Source organism: Cajanus cajan, chromosome 11 (assembly GCF_000230855.2).
Source record: "Cajanus cajan strain Asha chromosome 11, NIPB_CcT2T_4, whole genome shotgun sequence".
NCBI classification, from domain to species: Eukaryota; Viridiplantae; Streptophyta; class Magnoliopsida; order Fabales; family Fabaceae; genus Cajanus; species Cajanus cajan.
The window spans coordinates 12,576,562-12,588,869 of record NC_138527.1 but is presented as its reverse complement, the minus strand read 5'-3'; the positions used below and the strand labels follow the sequence as shown (position 1 = coordinate 12,588,869).

At 41.0% G+C, this 12,308-nt stretch overlaps 1 protein-coding gene across 1 annotated transcript; it reads left to right on the top strand.

The window, feature by feature from the left end:
- Nucleotides 1–494: 494 nt before the first annotated feature.
- LOC145953206 (uncharacterized) lies at nt 495–2,682 on the top strand. Its single transcript, XM_083067037.1, has 2 exons — nt 495–1,338; nt 1,417–2,682. The coding sequence occupies exons 1-2, from the start codon at nt 1,057–1,059 to the stop codon at nt 1,528–1,530; spliced, it is 396 nt and encodes a 131-aa protein (XP_082923163.1). The 5' UTR covers nt 495–1,056; the 3' UTR covers nt 1,531–2,682.
- Nucleotides 2,683–12,308: the final 9,626 nt, after the last annotated feature.

The window sequence follows — 12,308 nt, the reverse complement described above, 5'->3', positions numbered from 1 at the left end:
CATAGTTATGTCCCGGTAACGTGAATAGTAGGAAGTTACCTCCCCATTGACCCACTCGTAACCGGGCACATCAGAGGGACCGTATCGTTGCCGATTCGAGACACGCTTCGTCTTTTCCTGAACCTCTTCACTCCCGCTAGTAGAGGTTTCCCCCGAAGAAGAAGTGCCCTCATTCGGTCCATCGGCATCAATCGGCAGCCGAACGATACTTCGATGACTCGACTCACTGGACGATGTCCCCTCGGATGACGACGACCGAGAGCTGTCGGCCGAAGAGCTTGTAGAACTATCAACCCTGATTATAAAAGCTTACCAATTTCTTTGCAGAACAGTTCCGGGTCAGATCGGCTTCGGAGATCTTTGGATATCCCAACTCGGTTGAGAGCAATACGTGCGAATGGCCCTACCACTCGCCTATTTATAGGCTCATCAAATGGGCGGGAAAATGCAACTTTTGAATTTGTGTAACCGTTCGATCCACACGATCCAACGGTTACAATTGTGCAACCGTTCACCTTACCAGGGCCACTATCTCCATTTTACCCTTAAAGAAAGCTCCATCTTTCTTCAAGGCTGGGGGGCAGTGTACGGGTAGGGAGGTCGGCCACCACCCTGTCGGCCATTGAATGGCAGAACCAGGCAGCCGAATGCCAATCGGCCACCTGGATCAGCCTATCGTCACTTATTACCTTTAATCAAGTAATTAGGGATTAATTAGTTGATTAGGGTGTATTACCTAATACGATAAGTATGCTGCGAGGCCCATGGGGTCCGGGCCCATAAATGACAGTATAAATAGCTCAGGACAAAAGGTAACGTCACTGTTCATTAATTATCCTAGAGATTCGAGCTTGTCCTGACTTGAGCGTTGGAGTGCCTTTTGCAGGTACCAACCCCCTCTTCGGCGTATCGGATTATTGGATCGGGAGTCTCGTTCGGCCTTCGAACTACAAGAAGACTTAGTGTGCCCTTCAGACAGGTACAGGTTGTTTTCTGAAAATCTCGAGTTTCGTCAAACTCTTTCTCTAATAAGAGCGACATTTTCTTTGTTTCTTTATGGTGATGCCAGAATTGAGCCAAGAGAGGGGAATGAGTTTCGATCTGAACGACGTCGTTAAGGAGGAGGAGGAAGAAGCGCGGGAGTCATCACTGTTAGATAACAAGTGCTCCACGATGAAGATGCAGAACGACGTCGTTAAGGAGAAGAAAAGCATGCAACTGCGTTTGCAGCTATCAAGGGAGGAGATCGAGGAGGATTTCATGAGCATGACGGGCCGTCGGCCACCGAGGAAGCCTAGAAGGAGGCCCAGGCCCACCTTCGTGCAGAACCTACTCGATGTTAGTTTCTTCTTCTTTATGTGTATAATCTATATGCTTTTCTTGACTTAGAATATTCAAAATTTGATTTTTGTGCAGAGCCTTTTTCCTGGTTTGATGTTAAGAGAGGTTACACCTGATTTATACGACGTTCCTGAACTACCTCAGTCTGGGAAGAAGAATAACAGAAAAAGGAAGGCCAGCGATAAGTAGGATTTCAATTTTCATTTATCACTTTTCATCTGCTTTAGTTTGCTACGGATATGTCATTCATTCCTTCTATGTGAAAAGCATTACGATTTCACAATTTTGAACCGCTCAATTATACTTGATTTCGGATATTCATTTACATTGATAGGCCAATTTCTTTTTTTTTTTTTTAATTTCTATTTCATTACATTTTTTTATATTGACGAATAGAAACTGTACTATCCGTACTGCGAAGCCGAGCTCCGAGCTCGGCACCACAACGCAAGCCGACCTCGGACGCGCACCGCGTGGCATCAGCTCGACATTTAAGTGAATCATAACTGATTCCCGAGGATCTCGCCCCAGACGAGGTCCGTTATCTAATCATATTACATCTTATCTCAGGCCCAAAGCCCAAAGCAACCCTAAATCACACCAAGGTATGTGCATTACATATACGAGACTAATACTCACACAAACACTAACTTTAGCATCGGAGTCTCTTTTGCAGGTACCACCCCCATCTTGGAGCATCAACGTACCAGTGAAGGAGGCTCACCGATCTTACCTGGCGGATCAGTTCTACAGCAGATTTCCGGTAAGAACATTTGGCGCCCACCGTGGGGCCGATCAGGATAGCTCTTATCGGCCACGCTTATGGTTTGCACCAGAAGCCATAGCAGACGTGCAACAGACGACGCAGATCATACAACTACCATGGATAGTGAAGCGGCGTTAAGGAGGCTGATAGATCAGGTCGAACAAATGCGGCAGCAACATGCCGCCGATCTACAAAACATGCGCGCCCAACACGATACTGACCTAGCAGCAATGAGTATCGCTAATGAAGCCGACCTGGCGACGCTACGCGTCGAGAACGAGCGTATTCGCGCTTGACACCACTCTGATCACCCTCCTCACGTGAGCAGCCATCACGAGGAAGAAGAACATTCAGTCTCTCAACCTCAGACAGCGACCAAGGCACCAACTCAACGACCAGCCACGCATCGGTCTCATGCACCAACGCACAGGTTGGCCCGTGAAGTCAGCAAGGCCCCTACTCATGTCCTAGGGGATCAGGAAACCTTCCGCCGCCATCCTTTGTGGATGGAATTATGGAGACTCCACTCCCTCAAGGGTGGAAACCTCTCCACCTCGATCGCTACGATGGCACGACGGACCCTGATGTGCACATTAACCTGTACACGACACAGGTAAACCTCTACATAAACAACGATGCTATATTGTGTAGGGTTTTTCCGACCTCGCTCAAGGGGGCCGCACTCAACTGGTACACCCAGCTTCCCGCTGAGTCAATCGAGAGCTTCAGCACCCTGGTCAGGCGGTTCACAGTGCAATATGTAACAAGCCGACCTCACCACATCACTTCGGCCGCCCTGGCCAGTCTTAGGCAGAACGACGACGAGCCACTTCGGGCGTTCATGGAGCGATTTGCGGCCACCTCGGTTAAGATAAGAAATCTAAACCCCGAGGTCGCCCTGCACGCCATGCTCATGACACTGGCCCTTCGTCGACAGCCTATGTCGTGAGGCTCCTCACGACATGGACGAGCTTTGCGCCCGGGCAGCGGGCTACATCCAGATGGAAGAGCACTCCGCTTTCCGTGACCAGGTTCGTGGCAAAGGACCAGTGAAGCTAGAACAGGGCCACAAAGACAAAATCAAGGTCAACAACGACAGCCAGTTCAAAAAGTCGGCTAGGGCAAACAGAGGGGGGAGATATGACTTCTACACTCCCCTGAACGCGCCCCGCGTACACATACTGGAGGAGGCCAGTAATAGCAACCTGCTCACCCTGCCATCACCAAGTCACACCCCCAACAATGCCGACAAATCCAAGCATTGTCGGTACCACAGAAATCACGGTCACACCACTGAGGAGTGTCGCTCTCTCCGGGACCGTATTGAAGAACTCATCCAGGCGGGCCACCTCGGCCAATATGTCCAGCGAGAACAGGGTCACCAAGAAGGCTATGGTGGACGAGGACGAGGCAGAGGCCGTGGTTCGGGAGCTCGCACGGACCAACCCTCTGGCTCCCAACAAAATGCCGGTGGCGTAGTGCAAGCCGAGATAAGCCAGGAGACAGGGACAGCCCCATTACGGGGAGTGATTAACACAATCGCAGGTGGATTCGCTAGGGGAGGCGCCAATAGCTCGGCCCGGAAGAGACACCTACGGAATATCAACTGCATCTACTCTACCACCTCGGCCTCACACCAGAGCTCACCGCCAATTTCTTTCTCTGACGAGGACTACGCTGGTGTCAGCCCTAACCAAGATGATCCCATGGTTATCCTCGTGGAAGTTGCCAACTGGGAAGTACAAAAGACACTCATTGACCAAGGGAGTTCGGCCGACGTCCTATACTGGCCGACGTTCCTCGGGTTAGACATCCCCCATTCTCTCATCCAACCTCACACGGAACCCCTAGTCGGTTTCGCAGGAGAGCGAGTTCACACTCGGGGATACGTAGACCTACTAATGACCTACGGAGCACCTCCGGACACAAGATGAGTCATGGTTCGGTACCTCCTCGTGGAAGCCAACACTTCCTATAACATAATCATCGGGAGGCCAACCTTGAATCAACTCGGAGCAGTAGTGTCCACCCCACACCTCACCATGAAATTCCCAGGGAATGACGGTAAAATCATATCCGTCAAAGCAAATCAGAAGACAGCTCGGCAGTGCTACACCGAGAGCCTGAAGATCTCCTCGTCCAGCAAGCAAAGCAAGGGGGATCCCCCCACCGTAGCTCACATCACCCGTAGGGAGGCCACTGATCTTGGCCCAAGGACCGATCCCCGTAGTCTTCCTTAAATTTCATTTCAACTAACTTTGTATGAACGAGTCGTGCACTCTTTTCCAGCCTCAGTCTTTGACTGAGAGGGTTTTTAACGAGGCACACAGATATATCTAATAAAATGACTCATTTTGCTCAATCCATATCCTTATTTTATGTTTTCATAGAAGACGAGATCGAACCAACCTCTTTCACTCTCACCGAGGTCGAGTACGAACCTTTGCAAGAGTTAAATAATGCCAATCTGAGGTCGAGTTCGAACCTCGCAACGATTAACTTAAGGTCGAGTCCGAACCTTAATACTCTTATCCGAGGTCGAGTACGAACCTCGTTAAAGTCTGAGGTCGAATACGAATCTCAACACTCTCATTTAAGGTCGAGTCCGAACCTTAATAAAATCATTTTACGCTAATTTGAGGTCGAGTACGAACCTCGTTAAAATTTGAGGTCGAGTACGAACCTTAATACTCTTACCCGAGGTCAAGTACGAACCTTGTTAAAGTCTGAGGTCGAATACGAATCTCAACACTCTCATTTAAGGTCGAGTCTGAACCCTAATAAAATCGTTTTACGCCAATCCGAGGTCAAGTACGAACCTCGTTAAAGTCTGAGGTCGAATACGAATCTCAACACTCTCATTTAAGGTCGAGTCCGAACCTTAATAAAATCGTTTTACGCCAATCCGAGGTCGAGTACGAACCTCGTTAAAGTCTGAGGTCGAATACGAATCTCAACACTCTCATTTAAGCTCGAATCCGAACCTTAATAAAATCGTTTTACGCCAATTTGAGGTCGAGTACGAACCTCGTTAAAATTTAATCGACTCTAGTTTAAGACCGAGTTCAACCTTCACGAAAATTACCCAACAAAAGCCCGAAGGCAAGTGCGAACCTCGGCACTACCAAATCAAGGTCAAGTTCGAACCTTTACAAGAATCACCAAAAAACTGAAACCAAGTACGAACAGCAAACGTCGAACACGCGTCCCACATCACAAACAGCAAAAAACAAATCCAAGAGCGGAAAGGCTAAAAGAAAGCAAAAACACAAAAAAGACAAAGAAAAATATATATATACAAGCAATATCCCAAGTTCCATACTTGAATTCCAACGAAAAAGCAAAACAGAAAAACATTGACTAAGCTACAACAAAAATGGCCTACACAGAGGCGTTCTCGCTAGAGCTTCCCTCGTGGTCGTCCTCCCTTACCAGCTTCCCAAAGCGGACTACCTTCTCCACGTGCATGGCGGAGAAGTCGAATCCCGGGGCGAGAAGCCTTGCCTGGCGAGTTGCCTTAAGGAAACCCCGCTTGTGTTCAACCACGACAGATCGTTCGGTTTCCTCCAGCTTTTTCTCCAGCGCTTCCCTCGCCGCCTGCTGCCTCGCCAGTTCAGCTTTCAAGGTGGCGACCTCCTCCTCTTTGCCGCCAATCACGACCTCGTCGCAGAGGCGCTTCTCGGCCGCCATCGCCAGTTCACTCTTCAGGGAAGTTATTTCATCTTCCAAAGAGCGAACCCGACCACGGGAAGACGTCACCTCATCTTCGAGGAAGCGCACCCGACTTCGGGACGAGGAGGCCAACCCCCGCAGCTCGCCCACCTGAGAAGCATAGTTCTCGTTCGAGCGTAGAGAAATCTCTAGGGACTTCTGCACCCTCGCGAGATCCCCCTCGCAGCTCGGAGCTCGACACTTAGGACCTCGTGCTCCTCCTTAAGAACCTTATTCTCCCCCTTCAGGACCTTGCTCTCGTCCCTCAGGGGTTGAACTCGGCCCCTCAGTTTGGCTAAGTCCTCCTGCTGCTTGGACCACTGAGGCTTCCAGTGGCCCACAATGGCCATAGCCCGCTGCAGAAGGACCTGGGCGGCGTCAAAGCCATCTATAGGTCCGACCTCATCTATCAGCCCATGGTCTTCAGAGCTTAGCAAGCCTAAGGGAATAACTTTTCAGTGGTCACCCCCGCGCTCCATAACGAGTCCATGTCGGCCGAGGTGCTCACATGGTCCAATCGCACCTTCGAGAGGCCCTTCCCGAAGCGATGAGCTATGTATCGACTCCGGGAAGCCCCCTGCGACGAACCAGACGGCGCTGCCGAAGCTGCAGGGGTGGAAGCCGGCGTCCCCTGCTCGGCAACCGAAAAGTCCACGACAGGAACCTCCGACGTCGCCTGTGAAAACCAGCACCATGTCAGAAAAGAGAAAAGACAACATACAGGAAATCACGAAAATCAGGGAACACTACTTACCTCAGCAGCATGGGCAGCCTGCTCGGTGGCGGGATTCGCCACCTCGGTAGCCTGGGCGGCCTGCCCAGCAGCCTGAGTCGCCGCCTCGGCAACATCCCCTGCCTGCGGAAGACGGCCCTAAGTCAGAACACAGAAAAACATAACAGAAGACATCAAAAAGCCAAAGAAACAAGGTACTCACCACCCCGGTAGATTGAGCAACCAGCTCGGCAGCCTGAGCCATCCCCTCAGAGGCCACCTAAGGAGCCCCCGTGGGCGGTGGACTCTCGGTAAGGTCCACCGCACCAGCATCGGCAGCCTTGGAGGTCACCTCCTCGGCCTCCGGAGGGGCAGAGGTCCCCCCGACCTCCTTCGCTCCCCTCTTTCTTTTTCGGTTAACTTTCAGGGGGGAAGCATCTTCCTCTCGAGGCTCGGGGATCTCGAGCTCGGTAACATTGTAGCGATGCTTTAACTCACGCCACAAGTTCTTCCCCATGATACCTACAAACAGGAAATAAAACACATCAGCAAAGGGAATTTACACAAACTCCAACAAACCACCAAAAAACAAAATACTCACTTTCCAAGCCCCTCTCCCTGTACGCCGAGTTCGCAAGCAACAAAACGAGCTTGCAATCCAACGGACGAGGAAGCGCGACGAGGTTCTCGATGGCGGCCGCCTCCGAAGCCGTCAGCTTCACTTGGCCCACCCCATGAAACCTAGACGGTCGGGAGCACCAATAGAAGGGAAATCTCGACAGCCCCCCGAAATAAAACGCCCCATCTTCCAATGGGTCAACATTCACAAGAGCGACTCGGAAAAACTCTTGTTTGAAATTTTTGTACGATTGGGAGTAGAGAGTAAACAAACCCCCATCCCTACTCCCACTCAGAGATAATATGACGTATGGCGGAACGCCTACCTTCAACTGATAAAAATGAAGGAAGACGGGAAGAGACACCTCTATCCCCAAAACTGTACACAGGACTTGAAAAGCCCTAAAAAAACCCCAACTATTGGGGTGCAACTGGCAAGGAGTCGAGTTGACAAAATTCAAAAAATCACACTCGAACTGAGTGAAGGGAAGACAGACACCTAAATCCCTAAAAAAATAGTGGTACATATAGAAATGGGGAGGGTCGGTAGACTTCCCCATATAGACGCCCTCACCGGCCTGACGGGGTTCAAGCCGGATCATCCGGGAAATGGAAGGGTCACAAACCCTACACGACCTCGGGATCCCATTTACCTCAAGAAAGGACCGAAAAACGCTCTGGACCCCCGCCATCTCACGCTTAACCCAGTCGTAGCCAGGGATGCCTGGCTCCGGGCCTCGAGGCGGATCCTTCTTCTCGACGGTGGCTTTCCCGGTAGCCACCGCCTTGCCACGCGCCTTGCCCCTAGCAGGCGCAGAAGAACCGGCACCACTCACACCAGCCATTAAAGAAAACGAAGATCTGGGGAATAGAAAAAAAAAAAGAAAACTGTAGAAAGGAAGTACCGAAAACGGCGACGAAAACGGTGAAAATAGCGACGGAGACTAGACGGAAGCAAAGGCGCACAAAGCAGTTTGCGCAAGAAGCTAAGGAAGAAAGAAGACGAAAAGAGTAAAGTGAGAGGTGAAGAGGTGCGAGTGAGAGAAAAGAAAGTTTTCTCCCAAAATTCAAAACGACCATGCCACGTGTCAACCTAAGGGCACGCCTGACAACACAATTAATTGCAAGACCATCATTACATAACCGTCATTTTCCGTAACGCGCCACATGCACGTTTCTGGGAAATGAACAGTCGCGACACGTAAGTTAAGTACGTAAATTAAGAGATATATGATTAGAGTGTAACATGTTTAAAATTTTTAATTAAGGAAAAAATATTTATCAGAAGGAAGGATAGTGTAATATTTACATCTATGAGGGGATGTTAATATACATGATATTTTGGTGATAATTCTTTTTGTAAGAGAGGTTAACAAAACTTTAACGAAAAATTAAAAAAAAAAGGGTGAGGTATTATGCATTAAAATTTGTGAAAGGAAGGAACAATAATTTTTTAACATAATAAAAGAGGATAGTATAATACTTGTATCTCCCAAGAGAGTATGTCAACCCTGACTAATGAGTGTCCTTGTAGCTAAGTTAGCCTTGCAACTAATTGATCATAATTTTAGTTTATTCCATTAGAAAAATTCAAGCATTCAAAAATTTGATGTAGAAATTACATTTTGAACACTTATTCAAGGAACCTAATTTTTCTGTTGATTGTCTTTCCATATTTGGTTCTTTTTGTCAATCAGATTTTATTTTGTTGAATTCGAATTTTTTCTTAATGATAACTTTTTGTTACGTACATGAGTGTTACATAGATTTTATTTTTATTTTATTTTATTTTTTTATTTTTATCTTTTAAGTTTTCATTTCTTAAAAAACAAAAATGATTAAAAAATGAAATTCAAATAACCATAAAATCATCCGATCTCCCTAATTCTAGTTAGAAAAGCCTTTTTAAAATTTAGAGTTCCTATTATATGAATATATGATTTATTTAAATTTTTTATTTCTCCTTATTTTCATCCAAATTAAATCTTCTTCTTATTTTTTTCTCTCATTTCTTATGTATGAATTTTTATTTTTATTTTTTTTTCATTTATACATTCCAAATACATGATATACATCATATAAACAAATTTTGATACATCTTTCTAAACTTAAAAAAAAATTGATTTTGGTTCTTATAATTCTTTTCAGCCTGACAATTTTTATTTTTGCTTTTCATCCCTATAAAAATTTTGAACTCTTATTTTTAGTTCCTTTAAAAAGTTAAGTGATCATTAAGGTATTACCAACAACTAGTAGTAATTTATGTAACACGAATTCAAACACGACACGAGAATACGACATGGACAAGGACACGAGAATACGACAAAATAAAAAAATATAGGATACGTGGATATGACATATATATAATATATTATATAAATAATATGAAAAAAATTATATATTAATATGACAATAACTTACTAAGTCTTAAAAATAAATAACTAAAAAGATATCATAATCTACTATAATTTTTTTTATATCTTGAATCGTCCTTTCCTTGTTTATATTTTTATTAAGATTTTTTTTTTCTATTATGTGAAACTTAAGTAAAGAAAAACAAGAACGATTTTCTTGCTTATTTTTTGTTTTTATCAAGATTTTTTTCTTTTTTTTTAAAAAAAAAATCTCCAATCCTCTCTTCTTTGTTTCTATTTTTATCAAGATTTATTTTTTATTTTAAAAAAATCTCAAATTCTCCCTTCTTTTTATCAAGATTTATTCTTTTTTTTTTAAAAATCAAATCCTTCCTTCATTGTTTCTATTTTTTGTCAAGATTTAAATCTCGAATCTATGTATCGGAGAGTTTGGTCACGCATGTCGAGATGAAAACATGTTTATTTGCAGGTGTCCATGATAGAGACACGTCAATTTTGTAGGTGTTCGTAACAGAGACGTGTCTGATTTGTATGGACATGATTTGTCGAAGCGTCCAAGGCACACATCCGGTGTTTGCTCCAAAAGAGTGTCGTACTTGGGGATACAACAGTCTCAGACCAGACCGTACATATTTAGTAATACTATGTTAGTGTTTTAAAAAAATATACTTAAAATAAATATTATTTATATACTTTAAAATTATCACTAAGACCAAAATTATTTATTTTATATCTTGGAGGAATAAAAATAAAAATAAAATATTTTATGTAGAACAAAATCATAAGTAACTTATTTTACCATAACAAATATTATTTTACTAGGATTAAAAAGTTAAAAAAACATTTATAAATTTTAAAAGAATAAAAAATAAAGAAAAAAATTTCACGGGATTCAAAATTCAAACTTACTTATTTTATGTAGATTAAAAAATATTTAAGCCTATGCAAAAATACAATATACATTCAATTTTCCATAAATTTTGGATAAAAAATTATTTTTTAATCTTCATAAATATATTATATTTTTTCCTTTCCATTTATATATTCTACGACCTAAATTCAATTTGTGACAGATTAACTCCATCACAAATTTGTGACGAAATTTGTGCCTCTTATTAACGCTACACGTTGATAGAGATGTTGGCCTCTCAAGAGGGGTCTATTTTACAACATTTCACTTTTTATCGTATTTTATCCTTTCTTGCACAATTTCTGGGAGACTTCCCAGAAGGTCACCTATCCCTAACATTACTCCAAGTCAAATACGCTTAACTGTGAAGTTTTTATGAGATAAGCTACCAAAATGTATATGCATGTTGTCAGTATAACTTGTACAAATTAATTCATTTAAGTCATCCTCAACTATACAATTTCATATTTGTACTATAATAATAATATATAATAATTTTAAATTACGAATAATAATAATAATATATTTAATTAATCTTTATTTATATATACTTACTTTTATAATTAACAATCTACTTATTTCTATTTAAAATTATAATTTAAATTATTTATTTTTATAATTTATAATGATAATATAATTTATAAAATTATAAGTATTTATTTATTACATACTTATAAATTAAAATTTAACATTTTAAATAAATTATTAAATAATTTAATATATTTATTTATCTTAAATCAATGATATAAAATTCAAAAAATGTATTTATCCTTATTTTATTTTCTAATTATCAACCATTATTAAAATACTAACTTAAAATCTTATCTAATTATATCATAATATTTTCACATCAAATTTAAAACCATATATTAATTATTCAAATATATTAAGATCATATAGTAAATTGTCAATAAGATTTTAGTTAAACAATTTAAAATAATTAATGTTTCAATTATATTGTTAATTAGCAAATAATTAATTCCAAAGCTAATTAATTTTTTATATATTAATTAATAGTAAAATTTAACAACTTTTAATTTAACAATTGGATCGATGAAATTCAACACACACCATGAATTATTGAGCGGAATTACTTTACCAAGAGTTATTTCGTAAATTATTTGATTTCTCCCCCCCTTTCTCTCTATCTCTCTCTCTCTCAGAGAGAGAGGATGATTATACTAATACCGGTGTAACTTTTACTAAGTATTACACACCACTTAATAACTTTATATTAAATGTGAATTTTGTAAATTCAACCGTTAAATTATTATAAAAATATAATAATATATAATAATTATATTACGAATAATGATAATAATATATTTAATTAATCTTTATTTATATATACTTAATTTTATAATTAACAATTTACTTAATTCTATTTAAAATTATAATTTAAATTATTTATTTTTATAATTTATAATGATAATATAATTTATAAAATTATAAATATTTATTTATTACATACTTATAAATTAAATTTTAACATCTTAAATAAATTATTAAATAATTTAATATATTTATTTATCTTAAATCAAAGATATAAAATTCAAAAAATGTATTTATCCTTGTTTTATTTACTAATTATCAACCATTAATAAAATACAAACTTAAAATCTTATCTAATTATATCATAATATTTTCACATCAAATTTAAAATCAGATATTAGTTATACAAAAATATTAAGATCATATAGTAAATTGTCAATAAGATTTTAGTTAAATAATTTAAAATAATTATTGTTTCAATTATATTGTTAATTAGCAAATAATTAATTCCAAAGCTAATTAATTTTTTCTATATTAATTAGTAAAATTTAACAACTTTTAATTTAACAATTGGATTGATGAAATTCAACACACACCATGAGT

What these genes read in the sequence shown, in the direction of transcription:
- LOC145953206 (XM_083067037.1), top strand. Translation starts at nt 1,057, where the DNA reads ATGGTGATGCCAGAATTGAGCCAAGAGAGGGGAATGAGTTTCGATCTG. An exon ending in TCGTGCAGAACCTACTCGAT is followed by an intron (nt 1,339 to 1,416) that starts GTTAGTTTCTTC and finishes ATTTTTGTGCAG; the next exon opens with AGCCTTTTTCCTGGTTTGAT.